General features: G+C 35.0%; 1 protein-coding gene across 2 annotated transcripts in view; it reads right to left on the reverse strand.

Annotated features, from left to right (window-relative positions):
• Positions 1 to 1551: 1551 nt before the first annotated feature.
• TVP23C (trans-golgi network vesicle protein 23 homolog C) overlaps positions 1552 to 19187 on the reverse strand; it is a 29150-nt gene continuing 11514 nt past the window's right edge. For both annotated transcript variants that reach the window (XM_074225186.1, XM_074225187.1), the window contains 4 exons: positions 11823 to 11912; positions 11164 to 11295; positions 7808 to 7936; positions 1552 to 6831 (listed from right to left, as the gene is read on the reverse strand). In XM_074225186.1, the coding sequence (XP_074081287.1) occupies positions 6805 to 6831; positions 7808 to 7936; positions 11164 to 11295; positions 11823 to 11912 (378 nt within the window). In that variant the 3' untranslated portion in view covers positions 1552 to 6804. The remainder of the gene's footprint in view (positions 6832 to 7807; positions 7937 to 11163; positions 11296 to 11822; positions 11913 to 19187) is intronic.

Consider the following 19187-nt stretch of genomic DNA (forward strand, 5'->3'; position numbering starts at 1 on the left):
AACAGCAAGACCAATCATAATTCCAAAGGACCAAAGATTTAAACATGCTATCTGCTTCCAGATAGAGAATTGATGGACCCAGAGGAAAGACTGAGGCATTTTTTGGAAATTCTATTAAAGAATTTTTTGGCATGACTATACATATTTATAATGGGTTGGTTTTCTGGTTTACTTAAAAGGGACCAAGGAAGTGGGAGAATTCAGAAATGAAAATAGAATTTAAAAACAAAAAGAATATGTAGATATGATAGAAACAAAATCTAAGAGTTACAAGGGATCTTGCAGGGCATCTAGACACAGCTTTCCAATAAAGAAACCAAATATAGATTCCTTGAAAGAATGTCATAGGTTGGGTGGCTAGGTGGTCCCACTTACCTTGCAAAAAAGATCCCTAAAAAAAAGATGTCATAGGTTTCTCTAGAACACATCTAAGTATTTTGAACTCTTGCTAAAATTTGACAGCTAATGTTAGAGAGTTCTAGCTCTATAAAGTTTGTCAGTCTTCCACTGAAACTAAAACTGTCTTCCTGCTACTTCCCACATTTGGTCCTAGTATTGACATTGAGAGGTTAAGAAAACAAAGGTCTCCCTTTTCTTCCCTTTAACCTTCCAAATATTTGGAAAAATACTAATGGATTCATTTCCTCTAGTTAAGTGGACTTACCTTCTTAGTGTCAAGCACATAGTAGATACTTATAAAAACTTGTTGACTGACATTTTTTTCTTCAAAACATAGAATTCTATAGTAGATATAGTGCCAAGTTTGAAGCAGAGGAGACCTAGATTCACATAAGACTTTGACACTTAATAGCTTTGACTCAGGGCAAAACACTGAGCATCCATATTTTTCCACTGTTGCCATTGCTGATCGCAACTCCCTCCTTTCTTATTTCTCCACTACCATGTACTATATTTTCTCTCTCCTTTCCCTCTGACTCTGCTGTAGGTTAGCTAGGTGGTGCAGCAGACAAATCCCTGGCCCTGGGGCCAAGAGGCCCGGAGCCCCCAAACAATTTTGCTTTTTTAAAGCATTCTTCTCCTTGATAACTTTTCGTACTGTTTCATCCATTTGACCTAAGCTGGTTTTTAGCACGCTATTTTCTTCAGCATTTTTTTGGATTTCCTTGACTAGGCTGCTGACTTCATTTTCATGTTTTTCCTGCATCTCTCTCATTTCTTTTCCCAGTTTTTCTTCTAATTCCCTCATTTGATTTTCAAAGTCTTTTTTGAGCTCTGTCATAGCCTGAGCCCAATTTGCTTTTCTTGCAATCTTTAGATGCAGGAGCTTGTGCTTCCTCATCTTCAGACTGAGTGTTTTGATACTTCTTGGGCTGACAGGCAAAGTATTTCTCAATGGTGTTTCTCTTTTTACTCTGTTTACTCATTTTCCCAGGCTGAGCCTGGTTTTGGGGTGCTTCCTGAGCTTTTAGAACACTACCACAAGGATCTCAGTGTGTGAGACTCTATCCTCCCTCCTGGTCTGTGAATGACCATAAGTGCCCCCCTCTGCCACAGGGCTGAGGTGTGTGTGGGGGGGCTGTTGTTTTATGGGGGGGGGGTCTAGACTGTGATCAGGATCTGAATGTGGTCAGAACCCCAGAGTCTTGTTCCAGGGACAGAGGACAGACCTTGCCAGTCTCTCTTTGCTCCCTCCCTAGGTTCTGCACTCCTGGCCTGGCGGTTCCTGCTTACCAGCTTCTGCTTCCTGTTCCTGGATCTGGGCTGCTGCGGCCATGCTGCTCACTGTGTGCCCTGAGGGCTGGGCTTCACGTGCTCGCTGTGGCAGAGGTCCCCCTGCTGTTCCCCCAAGTTGTGTCTGGTGCTCCCCAGGGTGCAGCTCAGGAGACTCCCCTGTTGCTGTGAGCTGCAGCTCCCAGCGCCCTGGGAGTGAATTTCTTTCACTCTGATGGGCCACCCCTCCAACCCCGGGGAGCAGAGCCTTTCTGCTCCTTTCCAGGTTACCTTGAGTAGGAGAACTTCCTCACTGGGTCCCTCTGTGGGTTCTGTCTCTCAAAAATTAGTTAAGAGTCCTTAGTTTGTAAGTTTTATGAGAGAGCACCTAAGAGATGATCCTCTCTTGTCGTCATCTTGGCTCAGGCCCTTGTATTCTCTATTCTTAACAACATTCCCTTATTCCTATTCTCCTCAACCTAAGGCTCTGAAGTTATCCAATACTTTCTTTAGTCTCAGCTGAAGGGCCACCTCTGCAAGAAACCTTTCCTTATTCTCTTAATCTTGATGCTTTCCCTCTCAGACTACTCCCAATTTATCTTGTGTGTATGTACAGGTGCAATTTTTACATCTGTTTACATGTTTTCTTTCCTTTGATAATGTGAATTCTGAGAGCAGGAACTTTTTTTTTCTTTATCTCTAGTGTGTAGCACAAAGTAGGCATGTAATAAAAACCACATAATCTGTCTTCTCCCATAGGAATGTTAACTCAAAATTCATTCCTTCCCTTCTCCCCACAACATACACTTGGGAGCCAAGAGCCTCCCTTGCCCATTCCTCCTACTTTGCTTCTGCCAATTATCTTTCTCTAGTTCTTTGTTCTATTGAGAGACTCCATTATTATTCACTCACAGACTTAATTTGGTTATATCACAATTCTCCTGGTTTATCAGGATCTCCTAATCCATTTTTGCTCCATCTTATTCTATTTTGATAGATTAATTCACCTGCTTCTTCAATTTCATTTCTTCCTTTAAATTGATTTAATTTTTAGCCTCATGTACTTTTTAACAAAAATCCCTTAACAGTCTTCTTTTTTAAGTTAGTCTATTTTTTAATGATTTCTTGAGACAGTAATAAATGATATTTTTTCCCTTGGTAATTTGGTCTTTCTTATGCTTCTGTTGTTTAGAGCAGAGATGTTAAACAAATTCAAACAGAAATAGAACCTCTAAAAGGATCAAAGGTTCACTGCTGGCCACATATTGACTTGGAAAACCATATACTATCTATGTTCTGAATTTTTATTTTGTTAAACATTTCCCAATAACCAATGATATTTTAGTACTCATTCTAATTTAGTAGTATTTTGGTGTTATCTATGTTAAAGCGTAATTTAAAAATGTTTTAACTAATATTTTCTGCTTCATCTGCATCACAATATCCCCTTCATCTCTCCCCTTACTTCTCCAATATGACAAACAGTATTTTTAGAGGAAAAAGTCAGCATAACTCATCAATACATTGAAAATGTTCACATAGTAAACATTATCTCATTTCTCTTACTTTGAGTCCTTTTTGATCTTTATAATTTGGTTATCATTTACTTTTTTGGTGTCCCTATTTGTACATTGTTGTAGTGAGTTGTAGTGTTTTCTTGGCTCTGTTTACTTCTATATGTATCATCTCATATACATAACATGTTTCTTTAAAGTCATTACACAAATAATTTCTTACAGCACAGCAATGTTCCATTGTATCATGGACCACAATTTGCTTAGCCATTCACCAACTGATGGGCATCTACTGTGCCCGATTCTTAGCTAACACAAAAAGGGCTGCTATAAATATTTTGGAGTACATGAAGGTTTTATCTTCCTTGGGATATAAGTCCAGTAATGGAGTCTCTGGGTCACAGGGTATGGAATTATCAATATTTTAGGTCACTTAGCACTGAGTATGATACTTTGTACATAGTATGCACTCAATAAAATGGGAATAGATGCAGAGAAGGCAAATAGTGATGCAATGGTACAACCTGACTGGTTACAAAAAAATGAGGAAAAAGGATTCAAGAATAGCTAATATGTATAGTTAAACTGCTCAACCACCAGATCAAAATTGTTGAGAAATGAGGAAAAAAAGTGAAACCAGGGCGATGGCCTTGGAGAACAGGGATGTGTGGAGAAATGCAACATCAAGGTAAAGATAAAGAATAGTTTTAGGAAGAACAGAGGAGACTATCTATTTAAAATTTCTCACACAAATAAAAATCAATACAGCTATAAATAACAGACACTCTAGGAATGGAAGGGTTGGGGTGAGTGGAAAAAATTAGCATTCAGTATAAGATTCCACCACTTTAAGATGATTGTTGCTAGGGGCGGCTAGGTGGCGCAGTGGATAAAGCACTGGCCCTGGAGTCAGGAGTACCTGGGTTCAAATCCGGGCTCAGACACTTAATAATTACCTGTGTGGCCTGTGTGGCCTTAGGCAAGCCACTTAACCCCATTGCCTTGAAAAATCTTTAAAAAAAAAAAGATGATTGTTGCTGTTGTTCAGTCTTTTTTTTTTTTTGTCCATTCTTCATGACCCCATTTATGGTTTTCTTGGCAAAGTTCCTGGAGTGGTTTGCCATTTCCATCTCCACCTCATTTTACATATGAGGAAACTGAGACAAACAGGGTAAAATGATTTGCTTAGGATCATACAAGCTAGGCAGTGTCTGAGGCCGGATTTAAACTTAAGAAGATGAATTTTCCGACTTCAGGTCCAGTACTTTTATCTATTGCATCCCTTGGCTGCCCAAGATTACAGAAATACAAAATTAGAATTTGAAAAGCCCTTAGTAACATCTAATTCAACCTCCTAAATTTACAGATGAAGAGACTGTGGTCTAATGAATTAAAGCAAGGCCTCAAAAAGTGAAGTTCTAATTCTGAGAACTGACAAGAATCTACAAGATCAAGAGTCATCCTTAGAGATGTAGGTTCCAAGTCAGATGATAGGATTTTAATCTTGGCTCTGCTTGTCTGGATCTAGTCTTCGGTAAGTCATCACATATTTCTTGGCCTTGATTTCATCTTAAATAAATGAAGAGGTTGGACTAGAGGACAACTTTTAATCTATAATTTTATCAATAATTTATTTTAAAATAAATGCAAGTTCTAAGGGTCTAAAAATTGTTTTAAAATCAGTAGTAAACAAAGAAATACAAATTTAAAAAATTTCCAAGCTGGATCTCATACCATCAATTGGCTAAGATATGAAAAGTCAACATTATCAAAATTGTCAGGAAAAAAAACATTAATACAAAACTGGCTAGTTAGAAAAAAATTGTTAATAAAGAGAAGTTACTAAAGGGTCATGTCATTTGACCTAGAGACAATATACAGAATTTATATATAAATGCATAATATATGAAATTTATATAGCATTTACAATAAAAAGATGTTAATTTCAGCAAGAGGACAGTCATATATATAAATAAATTCATAGCAGTACTTTTGGTAATCATTTTAAAAATTAGTAACATAATGCTTTCAACAATTGGGTAATGTGTATAAAACTAGGGGATATTAAAGTTTAAATATTATTCTATCAAAAATAAAATGCTAAAACTTCAGAGCTATGTAGGAATAACTTGATCAAGTCATGCAGAGTGAAGAATGAAGACCCAGAAGAAAAATATGTACAATATATACATAAAACCCACACTAAAACATAACAAAATTCAGAAATATAAAATTACAGATTTAAACTTTGGAGGAACCTGCAAAGTTCTAAGGAGTTAAACGGCTGAGTTCAGATTAGGTCAGAATCAGGATTAAACCCCAAATCCTTCCACTCCAAAACCAACATCTATTCCATTACTACCAAGTTATAGGTTGCCAAAAATAATGCATGGAACTTAACCAAATGTATTCTGTGGGAGGGTAAAATGTTTGCCTCAGAATAGTTAAAAAGTCTTCTGAGGGCAGGATTGATTTTTAGTTTATGCCTTTCACTGTATTTCCGGCCCTTAAGACAAACTCATGGCTCCTCTTTACCAGGTGAATATATGAAGAATCATGCCACAGGGCAAAAGCAAATAAATAATCAAATAAATAAAAAAAAGATATTTTTCACCTGAAAAGAAAATTTTCTAAAACAAATATACTATAATGATGATGTATCACAACTGTTACTCTTAATAAAGGAAAATTTACCAAATTAATTTCTCAATTTTTATAATATATTCATAAAACAATCATTTTAGATGAAGCATACCACTAAAATTTATAGAATTACTTATGTCAAATAAATTTTATAATTAAAATATGCTATAATTAAATTCTATAATTTTCAATGTTCTTATTCTCTCAATTACAAAAGAAATTCTAAAAACAAAATACATTTTTAAGGCATTTGCCAAGTCAATATATAACTACTTTCAACCTAACACAAAAAGTAATTCATTATGGTGTATATTTTGTGTCACTGAAATTTTCATCAAGCTTGGCATGACTTTATAAAAAATTTCCAAAATAAGAATTTAAAATGAATGAAATGTATAGCTAATATAGTAATTAAAATCATATAAACTATATGTGTGTGTGTATATATATATATATATATATACACACACACACACACACACTTAATACTGATATAAACTATACAGGCTGCTATAGAAAACTATATATAATAAATAGTACATGAATTAACAGTTTACTGAATAAACCAAAATAAACACCCCACTAAAATTACTTAAATTTAACAGTACTGACAAACTGGGTATGGCATATAATTTTATTTCTTACTTATAAATTGGGTGAAAAATTTCACCTTGAAATATAGTGTTTTGTATAAAGAAATTATTTATGAAATGCAAGCCAACAGTCAACATAACCCTTATTTTAGCTAATTTCCCATCTTCTAAAATCCTATTCAGTTTTGAGGCAACAATATTAAAAAAGAATCCTGACAGATTTTGTGCCAAAAGTAATATCTTTTTTTCAAAAGCAATGTTTTTGTTTAATGGGAAAAATCTCTGATTTTTTCTACCTCGATATATTTACTCAATTCAAAAAGGATCAAGACATTCTCTTCAGTTGTTCCTCAATACAACACAAGCATTGCTTTACTATATCTTCAAGACATCTGGTCATCTTTAAAGTTCTGTGAGGATGGAAAAAGTTTCACATTAAAAATAATAATATTCATACTTTTAAAAGGTATCAAAGGACAATGGGGGAAAAACCCCATAAGGAGAAATGGCTAACCTTAGCACAATGCCTTGCACAGAGTAGGTCTTTTAAAAATGTTTGCTGCCTAAGGTAACCTATTAAATTTTCCCCACTTCAGAGAAAGCTCTGTTAATTCATGAATGTATAAGTTTTATACTCATACAACATATGCTCTGTAGTTTAGAAATTATCATTAACTGATATTGACTGTTGCTTTATTCATAATACTATCAGATTCTACTTAGGTTACAATAATCTAAACTATCTATTACATAACTTTGGTCAAAGATTTATTAACTTGCTACTCAAGGTCATTTTACTTCTAAGAAAAATTAGACATTTTATTCAGGAAAAGATGACAATATCTACAAATGATATAAAAATTACAAGTTATCATTGAGAGTATACAGAAACTACATGAAAATATTACCTTCTAAAAATTTTAATATCTCCAATAAAATGGAACTTTAAATTTAAAGACATGATCCTATTTTTTCAGTTTGCTCTTTACTAAGACCCCCAAATATTATTATAGTATAAAAATTCTTCAAAATAGTTTACCTTCATATAAATGCTACATAATGTAAAGCAATAATTTTCATAAAAAGTAAAATTAGTGTTACTGTTGAACTTCAACCAGTGACCTGACAAAACACTAGGCAACCATTTCTCATTCACTGATCTGCAACTACCATAGAATGTTTCCAATGGCTTCCCCCAAATTCTTAAATCAAAATTAACCCATACTATATAACTTTAAATAAATGTAAGTGTAGTTGCAGTGTGCAGGGCAATTGTACTTAATAGAACTAAGCTGTCACATTTCAAAATAGAGATCACTGCATTAAATGCTGACTAGGTTATGATTTTTTGGTACCTAAATGTTATTCCACCCAGAAAATACTTACTTGTCTCAAAAACTGCTTTCCAAGGTAAGTGGTAGCCATGCTGGTTAAATTTCTTTGATTGCCTACTTTGCATCTAATGTAGCCATATAGGTTGGCACCTTGTAGTACCACACCCATGGTGACTACTGCCTGGAAAAGGGAGAAAAATCATTTGATATACTTCTCAAATAATGTTTAAAAAACAACAACTTACCTTCATGTCATGATTACAAGTGGGTTGCTTACAAAACAGAAGGTTACCCAAGAGTTGATTGTGAAAAGAATTAATTGAACATGTAAAAAATTCAGTTATTGACTTGGATTTCCTGATGTTACCATCAATGAAACAACTCATCAAATGTTTACACAGATAATCATACAACAAATGAACAAATTAAGATGAGGATGTCCAGGTGAGACACTGTCTTGTTTTCAGTAGTTTATAACCACTATATTCAGTAAAAATGGATGTAAAGTCTAGTTTCTGTGTTTTCTTCCCTGACCAAAACATCCTTCTTTGAAACTCCCATAACAAAATAGTACCATATGTAAGCTCCTTGAAGGAAGGGCCTTCTTTTTTCTTTTAGTATTCCCACTGCTTAGCACAGAAGTTGGCACATAATAAACAAGTAGTAATGATTCTACATTCATAATATTCAATACCTCAAAGCTAAGAGTTGATTAATCAGTATGATTGGATTACTGAAAGGTAGAAAAAAATTAGGTTTTTTGTTTTGCTCTGTTTTGGAGTGGATTAGTCAGTCATCTTTAAGGGTTATACTTTCAAGCCCTCTCAACAACTATGACTATATGGGATTTATACCAGGAATGCAGAGCTGATTCAATATTAGGAAGCTATTAGCTTAATTAACTGTATCAATAACAAAAGCAACAAAAATTATGATTATCCCATTAGATGCAAAAAAGCTTTATTAAAAACACTGAAAAACACATGAATAATGAAACTTTTCCTTAAAATACTAAGTAGTATTGAGGCAGCTAGGTGGCACAGTGAGTAGAGCACACCAGCCCTGGAGTCAGGAGGACCTGAGTTCAAATCTGACCTCAGACACTTAATAATTGCCTAGCTGTGTGACCATGGGCAAGTCACTTAACCCCATTGCCTTAAATAAATTTAAAAAAAAATGTTAAGTAGTATCTATCTAAAACCATTAGCAAGCATTTTTTGTAATAGGAATAAGCTAGAGGCCTTACCAATAAGATCAGAAGTGAAGCAAAAATGGCCCACTATACTACTTATTATTCAATATTGTACGAAAAATGCTAGCTATAACAATAAGAGTAGAAAAAGGAATGAGGGAGCACTGGCCTTGGAGTCAGGAGTATCCGAGTTCAAATCCGGCCTCAGACACTTAATAATTACCTATCCGTGTGGCCTTGGGCAAGCCACTTAACCCCCTTGCCTTGCAAAAACTAAAAAAAAAAAAAAAAAAACCCAAAAAACAAAAACAAAAAACAAAGAAAAAGGAATGAGAATGGACAAAGTGAAAACAAAACTATTACTCCTTGAAGATGAAATGATGATATGCTTAGAAAATTTTAGATAATCAACTTAAAAACTAGTAGAAATAATTAACAAGTTCGGTAAAGGTACAGCAAAGTGATAGGAATAAAGCCCACATAAATCATCAGTTCTTTATATTACCAAGTCCAGCAGGAAGAGCTAAAAAGGGAAATTCCATTTAAAATAACTGTACACAATATAAAATTATATATATATAATATAAATAATATAAAAATATAAATAATATAAAAATTTGCCAAGACAAACTCACGCAATCATAAAACACTTTCACATAAAGTAGGCTAAAACAAATGAAGAAATATCAATTGTTCATGGGTAAGTTGAGTCAATAGAATAAAATTCTACCAAATTCAGTGCTTACCAATTTAAGTGCTTATTCAGTGCTATGCTAATCAAATAATCAAAAAAATATTTTAGAAAGTTAGAAAAAATTCATCTAGAAAAACAAAAAGATTTGAAATATCAAGGGAATTAATGAAAAAAATGTGAAAGAAGGTAACCTAGTCATACCTGATCTCAAACCATATGGTAATTGGTTATCATCAAAACAATATGGTATTGTCCAAGAAAGAGAGAGTGGTAGATGAGTGAGATAGATTAGATAGATAATGACCAGAGTAATACAGTGTTTAATAATCCAAAGAACCAAGTTATGGGGACAAGAACTCATCATTTGCAAAATTTGCTGGGAAAACTAGAAAACAGATAGAAACTAAGTATAGATCAACCTTTCATATCATAAACTGAGATAAGATCAAAATGACTTCATGAATTAGATCTGAATGGTTATAAGCAAATTAGGGGAGCTTGGTTAATGCTTGCAAACAACTGAATAGAAGTAATTCATATACTACAGTCACCTGGCAACTTCTGCTAAAAATCAGAAGAGATCTTGAAAAATATAATATTCCTAAAGATTGGCAGTCAAGAATAACTTACCTAGATAAACTGAATAGAAATTCTAAAGGGGATAAATGGCCTTTAACAGAATAGAGGATTTCAAGCATTTCTTATGAAAAGAGCAGAGTTGAGTAGGAATCTTTGAAATACAAAGGCAAGAAAGTATAAAGAAACAATGAAAGGTAAATTTATTGGAAGGAGCTGTACACAGTGTTAATACTCTAGTAGGGAGAGAAAAAACAAAGGCTCCTTTAAAACCTTCAAGGCCTTGGGCGGGGGGAGGAGTTTGGTTAAGTCTGTGGTTCAGAAGTGGGAAAAGAGAAAAGAGTGTAAAAGGAAGATAATATAAGAGGGAGGGAAGAAATTTATTATTTCTCTTAGCAAGCTTAAATACATTATAATGCAATTAATTCACTGTTTATTAGAACAGTGTATGTCAGTGATTTGCTGAATTAAAGAAATGATGTGAAGTGGGCTGTTTGAAACAAAAAGAGGTTAAATGACTTACCTATGGTGATATAATTAGTTGGATGAACCCAGTGATTCCTGATTCCAAGTCTATATACTCTAGCTAAATTACCAAAAGCTAAAACAATTCTGTGTATCTCCCTATTCTAAAAACTGGGTGGGACAGAACCTTTGATTATTTATTAGAGTTACAAGATGGGAATAGGTAGCACCCTCACAATGCATATAATGGTTGTTTTTTAAATAGCTACAAAGAAGGCAGAAGCTTTCTTGTTCAAAATGTGATTCACAAAGGATGCAGTTAGGTGACACAGAGGATAGAGCATTGGTCCCAGAGTCAAGATGACCTGAGTTCAAAGCCATTCTCAGACACAATACTTGCTTAACTGTGTGACCTTGGGCAAGTCACTTAACTCCACTGCATTGTAAAAATCAAAATGTGATTCACTTTATCAATACTTACCAACCATTTCAATTTGAAGGAGAAGAGAGCACTAAAGGCAAATATCACCCAAATAATTGGACAGGAAATTAATCCTAACCAAAATATTCGTGACTCAGCTTCTGAGGAGGTCCTTTTCTCTTGATTCAATTCCTAAGAAAGAACTTGAATTCAATAGTGTATTCTGTAGTATTTATTATCAACAAATACAGAACTGATAGGAAACACCTTATCTAAAAAGACAATCATATAAAACAAAGGCATTCAGAACACTACCTGGGGATCTATCACTATAAGAAAGATCAAATGATGATAAGGTAAGTTTGGAAGGTCCTAAGCCATAGCTGTAAAAAGTACAATATAATGTAATTTGCTATTCAAACTCATATCTCTCTAGCCTCAGTTCTTCTCAAACCCTTGACGTTTTTATCCTAAGAGAGTTCTGTGAAAAGAAACCAGAATAGGGGTGGTTAGGTGGCGCAGTGGATAGAGCACTGGCCCTGGAATCAGGAGTACCTGAGTTCAAATCCCACCTCAGACACTTAATAATTACCTAGCTGTGTGGCCTTAGGCACATCACTTAACTCCACTGCCTTGCCAAAAAACAAACAAATAAATAAATAAAAGAAAAAAAAAGAAAAAAGAAAAAAATGACAAAGAATAATAATGAAGAAGTTTACCTTTCGAGCCTCAAACACCCAGTGACTCTTTCCATCATCATCTATATGGTTCCACCAGCGCAAGCCAACCATGAGTCTCCCTGTTATATTCTGCAAGAAAAAAAAATATATTTATATATGTATGTATGTATGAAAAGCTAAGTGTTTCATAGCTGATCATCTTAAACTGCTGTTACTTTGTACATAGTATATTACACTTTGCATCAGCTCATGTAAGATAAGATTTTTCTGAGGGTACCTTGGCTCATCATTTTATAGCTGAATAAAATTCCATCATAACCACATACCACAATTTGTTCAGTCATTCCCCAACTGATGGGCATCTCCTCAATTTCCAATTCCTTGCCATCAGAAAAGAGCTGCTATAAATCTCCATGTCCATATAGGTCCCTTTCTTTTATGCTTTCATCTTTTTTTAGAATACAGGATTGCTAGGTCAAAGGGAAGGCATGGTTTTAGAGTCCTTTGGGCAGAGTTCTAAATTGCTATCTTGAATGACTGAATCAGCTCACAAGTCACCAAGAGTGTATTAATGCCTCATTTTCCCTATATCTCCTACAACATTTATCATTTTCCTTTTCTGTACCTAATAGGTACAAGGTACAACCTTAGAATTGTTTTAAATTGAATTTCTCCAATTTATAGTGAGAACTTTTTTTTTAGCATGGCTATAGATAACATTCCTCATCTGAAAACTGTTCACATCTTTTGATCATTTATCAATTGGGAATGGTTATTTTAATAATTTGACTCAGTTCTCTGTATTTGAGAAATAAACCTCTACCAACTTGTTTCAAAAATATTTTTTTCATAGTTACAATCCCTAACTATATTTTCCTCCATCCTATTTCTCCCCTCCACCATTTATTCCTTTGCCTCTCTCCTTTCACCCTATCTCTCCTCAAAGAGTTTTGTTTCTGACTAGATCCTCCCTCAATCTGCCTTTTGATCACCCTGCCCCACTCCTTCCATTATCCTACTTTCCTGTAGGATAAAATAGATTTCTATATTCAATTGTGTTATTTCCTCTTTGAACCAATTCTGATCAGTAAAGTTCACTCACTCTCCCTCACCTCTACCTTCTTCTACTCCACTGTAAAAGCTTTTTCTTGCTTCTTTTATAATTTACCCTATTCTACCTTCCCCTTTCCCTTTCTCCCAGTACATCCCCTCTCCGATTTTTTTTAATGTATCATCCCTTCAAATACAACTCATACCTGTACTTCTAACTGCCCTAATAATGATAAAATTCATATGAGTTATCAGTATCATCATTTACCTTTTCTCTAAGAGTATACTTGATTTTACTGTTGTAATCCAAGCTCTTTTGCCTTCTGAATATCAATTTCTAAGACCTATGATCCTTTAATAATGTCGAAGCTGCTAAGTCTTGTGCTATCCTGACTGTGGCTCCATGATACTTAAATTGTTTCATTCTGGCTTCTTGCTATATTTTCCCCTTGACCTAGGAGAGCTCTGGAATTTGGCTATGATATTCCCGGAAGTTTCCATTTTGGATTCACTTTCAGAAGGTGATCAATGGATTCTTTTAATTTCTATTTTACTCTCTGTTTCAGAATATCAGGGCAATTTTCCTTGATAACTTCTTAAAAGATGACATCAAGGCTCTTTTTTTTTTTGATCATGACTTTCAGATAACCCAATTTCTTAAATTATCTCTCCTGTAACAGCAACATAGGGGCAATGATCAAGCTTGATGGACTTGCTCATTCCATCAGTGCAACAATCAGGGACAATTTGATGCTCCCTGCAATGGAGAATATCATCTGTTTCCAGAGAAACAACTGTGGAGTTGGACCAAAGACTATTACCTTAAATTTAGGGGGGAAAAAAACTGATATCTTTTTGTCTGATCTTGCTGTCTCTTATACTTTTTGTTTCCTCCTTAAGAATATGGTTTCTCTCTTATCACACTCAATTTGGATCAGTGTATACCATGGAAACGATGTAAAGACTGACAAATTACCTTCTGTGGGGGGTGGGGGAGGGAAATAAGATTAGGGGAAAAACTGTAAAACTCAAAATAAATAAAATCTTTAATAAAAAATAATTTTAAAAAATTATCTCTCCTGGATCTATTTTCTGGGTCAGTTATTTTTCCAATGGCATATTTCAGTCTTCTGTTTTTTTTCCATTCTTTTGGTTTTGATTGATTCCTGATATCTCATAAAGTTTATTAGCTTCTCTTTGCTCAATTCTAATTTTTAAGGAATTTTTTTTTCAGTGAGTTGTAATGCCTTTTCCAATTCTATTTTTTAATTAGTTTTTGTCTTCAATGAATTTTTGTGCCTATTTTTCCATTTGGTCAATTCTGCTCTTTAAGACATATTTCTCCTAAGCAGCTTTTTGTATCTCTTTTGCCATTTGGCTTACTCTGTGCTATTTTCTTTATTTTTTTTTTTTTTGGTCTCCTTTCCATCTCTTTCAAGATTTTCCTTTTCTTTTTGCTCTCATTTTTATTTTCTTATTTATTTACACATTATTAAACATTTTTAAGAGTAAACATAATACCCCCTCCCCCCACAAAAATATAAAACTTCATGAGAAATAAAGTGAGAGAGGAAAAAAAATGCATTTTAGTCTGTTCTGATACTATCAGCTCTATCTCAGGTGGATCAAATTCTTTATCATAAGTCCATCCTAAAAGTTACTTCCATAGTTTTCCACAGTTGTTGCTGACTATAATTCCTTCCATCCATTATAGTTTCTCTCTCCTTTTACTCTGTCCCTCTTCAAAAATGTGCTATGGGACAGCTGAGTGATGCAGTGAACAAAGCACCAGTCCTGGGGTCAAGAGGCCCCAAACCTACATCCCACCCCAGAGACAAAGCAACCACCCAGTCCCTGGTCCTAGACAGGCTACCCAATCCTACCACTTTGCAACAAGTAAAAAAGAAAATGTGTTATATCTGACTATCCTCTTCTATGATGTACCCACTCCTCTATTACCCATATCCCTCCTCTCTTCCCACTGTCCCCCTTCTCTCCTTTTCTTTTAGATGTCTGTATATCCTATAGTGTATGATATTTCCTCCCTGAGTCATTTCCAATGAGAATGAAGGTTCTCATCCCCCCTCGCCTTCCTCCCTTCCATACCATTGCAAAAGCTACATGAAATATCTTTTACATGAGATATCTTAGCCTATTCTACCTCTCCTTTCTCTTTCTCCCAGTACATTTCCCTTTCATGCATTGATTCTATTATTAAAATATATTATACCTTCAAATTCAGCTCTTTCCTGTGCCTTGTCTACATATGATCCTTCTAACTACTCTAATAAATGAGAAGGCTCATATGAGTATTATCAGTATCATCTTTCCATGAAGGAATACATGCAATTCATCATCATTAAGTCCCGCATAATTTACCCTTCTCATCTACTCTCTCTATGCTTCACCTGAGTCCTGTACTTGAAGATCAAACTTTCTGTTCAGCTCTGGTCATTTTAAGAGGAACATTTGAAATTCCCATTTCACTGAAAGTCCACCTTTTCCCTTGGAAGAGGATATTCAGTTTTGTCGGGTAGCTGATTCTTGGTTCCATTCCAAGATCTTTTGCCTTCCAGAATATTATATTCCAAGCCCTACAAGCCCTTAATGTAGATGCTACTAAGTCCTAGGTAATCCTGACTATAGCTCCATGATATTTGAAATGTTTCCTTCTGGCTGCTTATAATATTTTCTCTTTAACTCGGGAGTTCTGGAACTTGGTTAAAATATTACTGGGGGTTGGGTTTTTTTTGGCTCTCTTTCCAAGGGAGATCAGTTGATTCTCTCAATTTCTACTTTACCCTCTGCTTCTAGGATATCAGGGCAATTTTCCTGTAGAAATTCTTTTAAAATGAAGTCAAAGGGGCAGCTAGGTGGCACAGTGGATAGAACACTGGCCCTGGAGTCAGGAGGACCTGAGTTCAAATCTGTTCTCAGAAACTTAATAACTACCTAGCTGTGGGACATTGGACAAGTCACTTAACCCCACTGCCTTGAAAAAACAAAAATGAGGTCAAGGCTCTTTTCCTGATCATGACTTTCAGGTAGCCCAATAATTTTTAAATTATCTTTCCTGGATCTGTTTTCCAGATCAGTTGTTTTTTCAATGAGATATTTCACATTTTCTTCTAGTTTTTCATTCTTTTGGTGTTAAATTGTGACTTGATTTCTCACAAAGTCATCAACTTCCTTTAGCTCCATTCTACATCTGAAGGATTTATTTTCCTCAGAGAGCTTTCTTATCTCCTTTTCCACCCGGTCAATTCTGCATGTGCTCCCTGACCTTGTGCTAGCAACAGGAACAGGGATTTCTACCTTGTATTGAAGTCCACGGAAAGGCTCATGTCCTACTGCTACAAACATGCCCATGTCTTCCCTATCCTGAAAAAAAACTTGCCTGATCTTTCCATACCTGTTAACTACCACCCTACATCTCTTCTGCTCTTTGTGACCCAATTCCTTGAAAAGGTCTTATATAATAGGTGCTTCTACTTTCTCTCTCACTCACTTTTTTAACCCTTTATTTTGTTCTGACCTCCTCATTCCACTGAAACTGTTCTCTCCAAAATTACCAATGATCTCCTAATTGACAAATCAACTGGCCTTTTCTCAATCCCAATTCTTCTTGACTGCTCTGCAGCCTTTGTCACTATTTCTACCTTGATATTCTCTTCTCTCCAATTTTTTGGAACAACAAGTCTCTCCCAGTGATCTCATTAGCTCCCATGGATTTAGTTTCTATCTCTATGCTGATGATCCTCAAATGTATCCTTGCCTATCTGCTGATCTCTAATTTCACATCTCCAACTACTTTTCAGATACTTCAACCTGGCTGCCCAACAGGCAACTTAAGCTCAACATATTCAAAAATAGAACTCTGTCTCTCTCACTAAACCTACCTCATTCTAAACTTCCTTACTACTGGTGAAGTAGTGTAGTAAAGTAAAATAGTGTAGGAAAAGTAAAGAGGGCCCAGGTCAGAGTTCTTGTGGGATGTCCATAGTAATTGGGTATGATCTAGATAAGGATCCAGCAAATTTGATCAAGTAGTCATTAAAAAAAACCCCACAAAATGTTTAAATATTACATTATAAGAAAAACAGATAAGATGATGAGATGTATCCTTAGAACTCTACCATCATTGGAGAACTAAGTAGGGAGTGTATTAAATCTAATTGCATTGCTTTCTTCTTAAGAGAAAGTGAGGTTTGGAGGAAGAACACACTGGGAAAGTGGGGGCTAAGGGAGAAGGATTGGCAAATTATCTCACACAAATGAGGTACACAAAAGGAAGATTTAAAAAAAAGGATGTAATAAGTGAGAGGGAAATAACTGACCTCACTTTCATATAATTTTTATAAAGGTTTCTTTATTTTGTCTACAGGGGAAGAGAACTATGGAAGATAAGGAAGGTGAAAGCCAATCAGAATAAGCACATTGATCTGTTCTCTCCATTTTACAATATTTGCATTTATACTACTCCTCCCATACTTTCCTCTAGTCTTAGAGACAAAGGTGCCTTCTCTTTCTTCCCAGTCTCAAACTCTATTCATTCTCCCTCAAATTCCACATCTTCCTTAAACTTTCCTAATGGCCCACCCACCTACCTAGGTACTCTGAAATTCAAAGAAGGCAGTTTTTCTGGAGTCAGAGGCTTGGGTTCAAACTTCACTTTAATTCATACTTTCAGTGCCTGTTTGACCTTGGCCAAATCATTTGACGTCTTTAAACTCTGGTTTCCTCACCTATAAAATTATGGGACTGAACTAGATAGCTCTTGACATCCTTTCCAGAGAACACTAATGAATTATGAATTTTATCACTCATTTGGTTTTTATACCTCATCTTATACTATTTCAGTCACCTTTTTAAGCAAGCATGTCCTCACCTGAATTAGAATATAAGGCATGGGTCATTCCTTAGCTTCCTATGGCATCTAGAAAATGTCTCACATATAGTAGGTGCTCAAAAGCCCTGTTGAATATTAAGATCTTCTGGAATCTATTTGTAATTATGATGTTTCCTAAATCACCAACATCACTAAAAGCAATTGAAATAATCAGACTGATTCTGTGACTTTAAATTGATCCTATTTTAGTTATCTGACTTTGTTCTGTAACTAATTCATGATTCTTTGTCTCTGAATTAGTTCAGAAATCTTGTATTGAGTTAAGGTTAGAAATCTAGTTCTCCTATAATCACTTTTCTATTCTTATGTCCAGAATACGTATTACCCTTAAAGGAGGGAGGTGTGATTTTAGTATCTTTATACCACCAAGTGTCTGGGGTGTCTGGTCTAGTGTCTTTACACCAAACTATTCTATTCTTCAAGGATATCTGATTTGCAATCCCTCCAAGTGGGCTTGTTATTTCTGTCCCTGTAATTGCAGCTGAATTCAAACAATAAACATTTCTTAGTCACAAAAGGGAGAAGGGAGTTGTTTTTAGCCCTTATTCCCAATTTCCATTCTTATTATATTTTCTTTAGTCTATGAAGCTGGCCTTCCTATTTTTCCCCTACTTTCCAAATTTATAAAAGAAAGTTGTCTTCTTCATTCAGGGTCTTGATTTTGCTGAGGAAGTTGAAATCCTATTAGTAAGTTTGTACTCTACTAATAAACTGTGCTCAAAAGTTTCTGTCTCAGTTTATAACACAACTATGGGGCAAACTTTAAGTTAGTGGTGCTAAATATGGAGTTTTTTTCTGTGTGTCTGAAACAACTAGATCTATCTAGAAGCAGGAAATGAGGTCCTAATCTTCAAAGAAAATCGCTATTTTATTTTTTAAGGCTAGGAAGAGACTCATGTTACAACCAAATATGAAGGGCAGTGTTCAATTAACTATTTCAGTCGTGAAATCCTTTGGGGCTCAAAATATATTGGTGAGATCCATAAATTTTAATCTGGACAAGACAGAAGAAATTTTGGGATAAATAAAGAGAAAATTATGTCTATTTTTATAACAAGAAACATTAACAATATTTTAGATGAAAAAAAATCACCATTCTGGAACATCACATTTCCATGGAAATCTTTGAAAATCACAGCTGAAGGAGTAATGTTCTACTTTATCTCTGCTTTTTTGGTATAATTTAATATGGAAGAATAATTCTAGCAATCAACTCCACCCAAAAAGATCCACAAAAGTCTTAAACTATATTCATTTTGGCAATACATATACTAAAATTGGCAAGTCTCATGTCCCTTGATATTTTATAACAATTCTGCTTTATCAAGATGAAATGAACTCTGAACAATTCAATAGTCCTAAGCTCCTGAGGATAATCCTCCCTCTGACTGGAAAGGGTGGAGAGCAGGCATTGGAGAAATCCTCTCAGATCTTCCACCATTAAA

Source organism: Macrotis lagotis, chromosome 2 (genome assembly GCF_037893015.1).
Source record: "Macrotis lagotis isolate mMagLag1 chromosome 2, bilby.v1.9.chrom.fasta, whole genome shotgun sequence".
Taxonomy (NCBI): domain Eukaryota; kingdom Metazoa; phylum Chordata; class Mammalia; order Peramelemorphia; family Peramelidae; genus Macrotis; species Macrotis lagotis.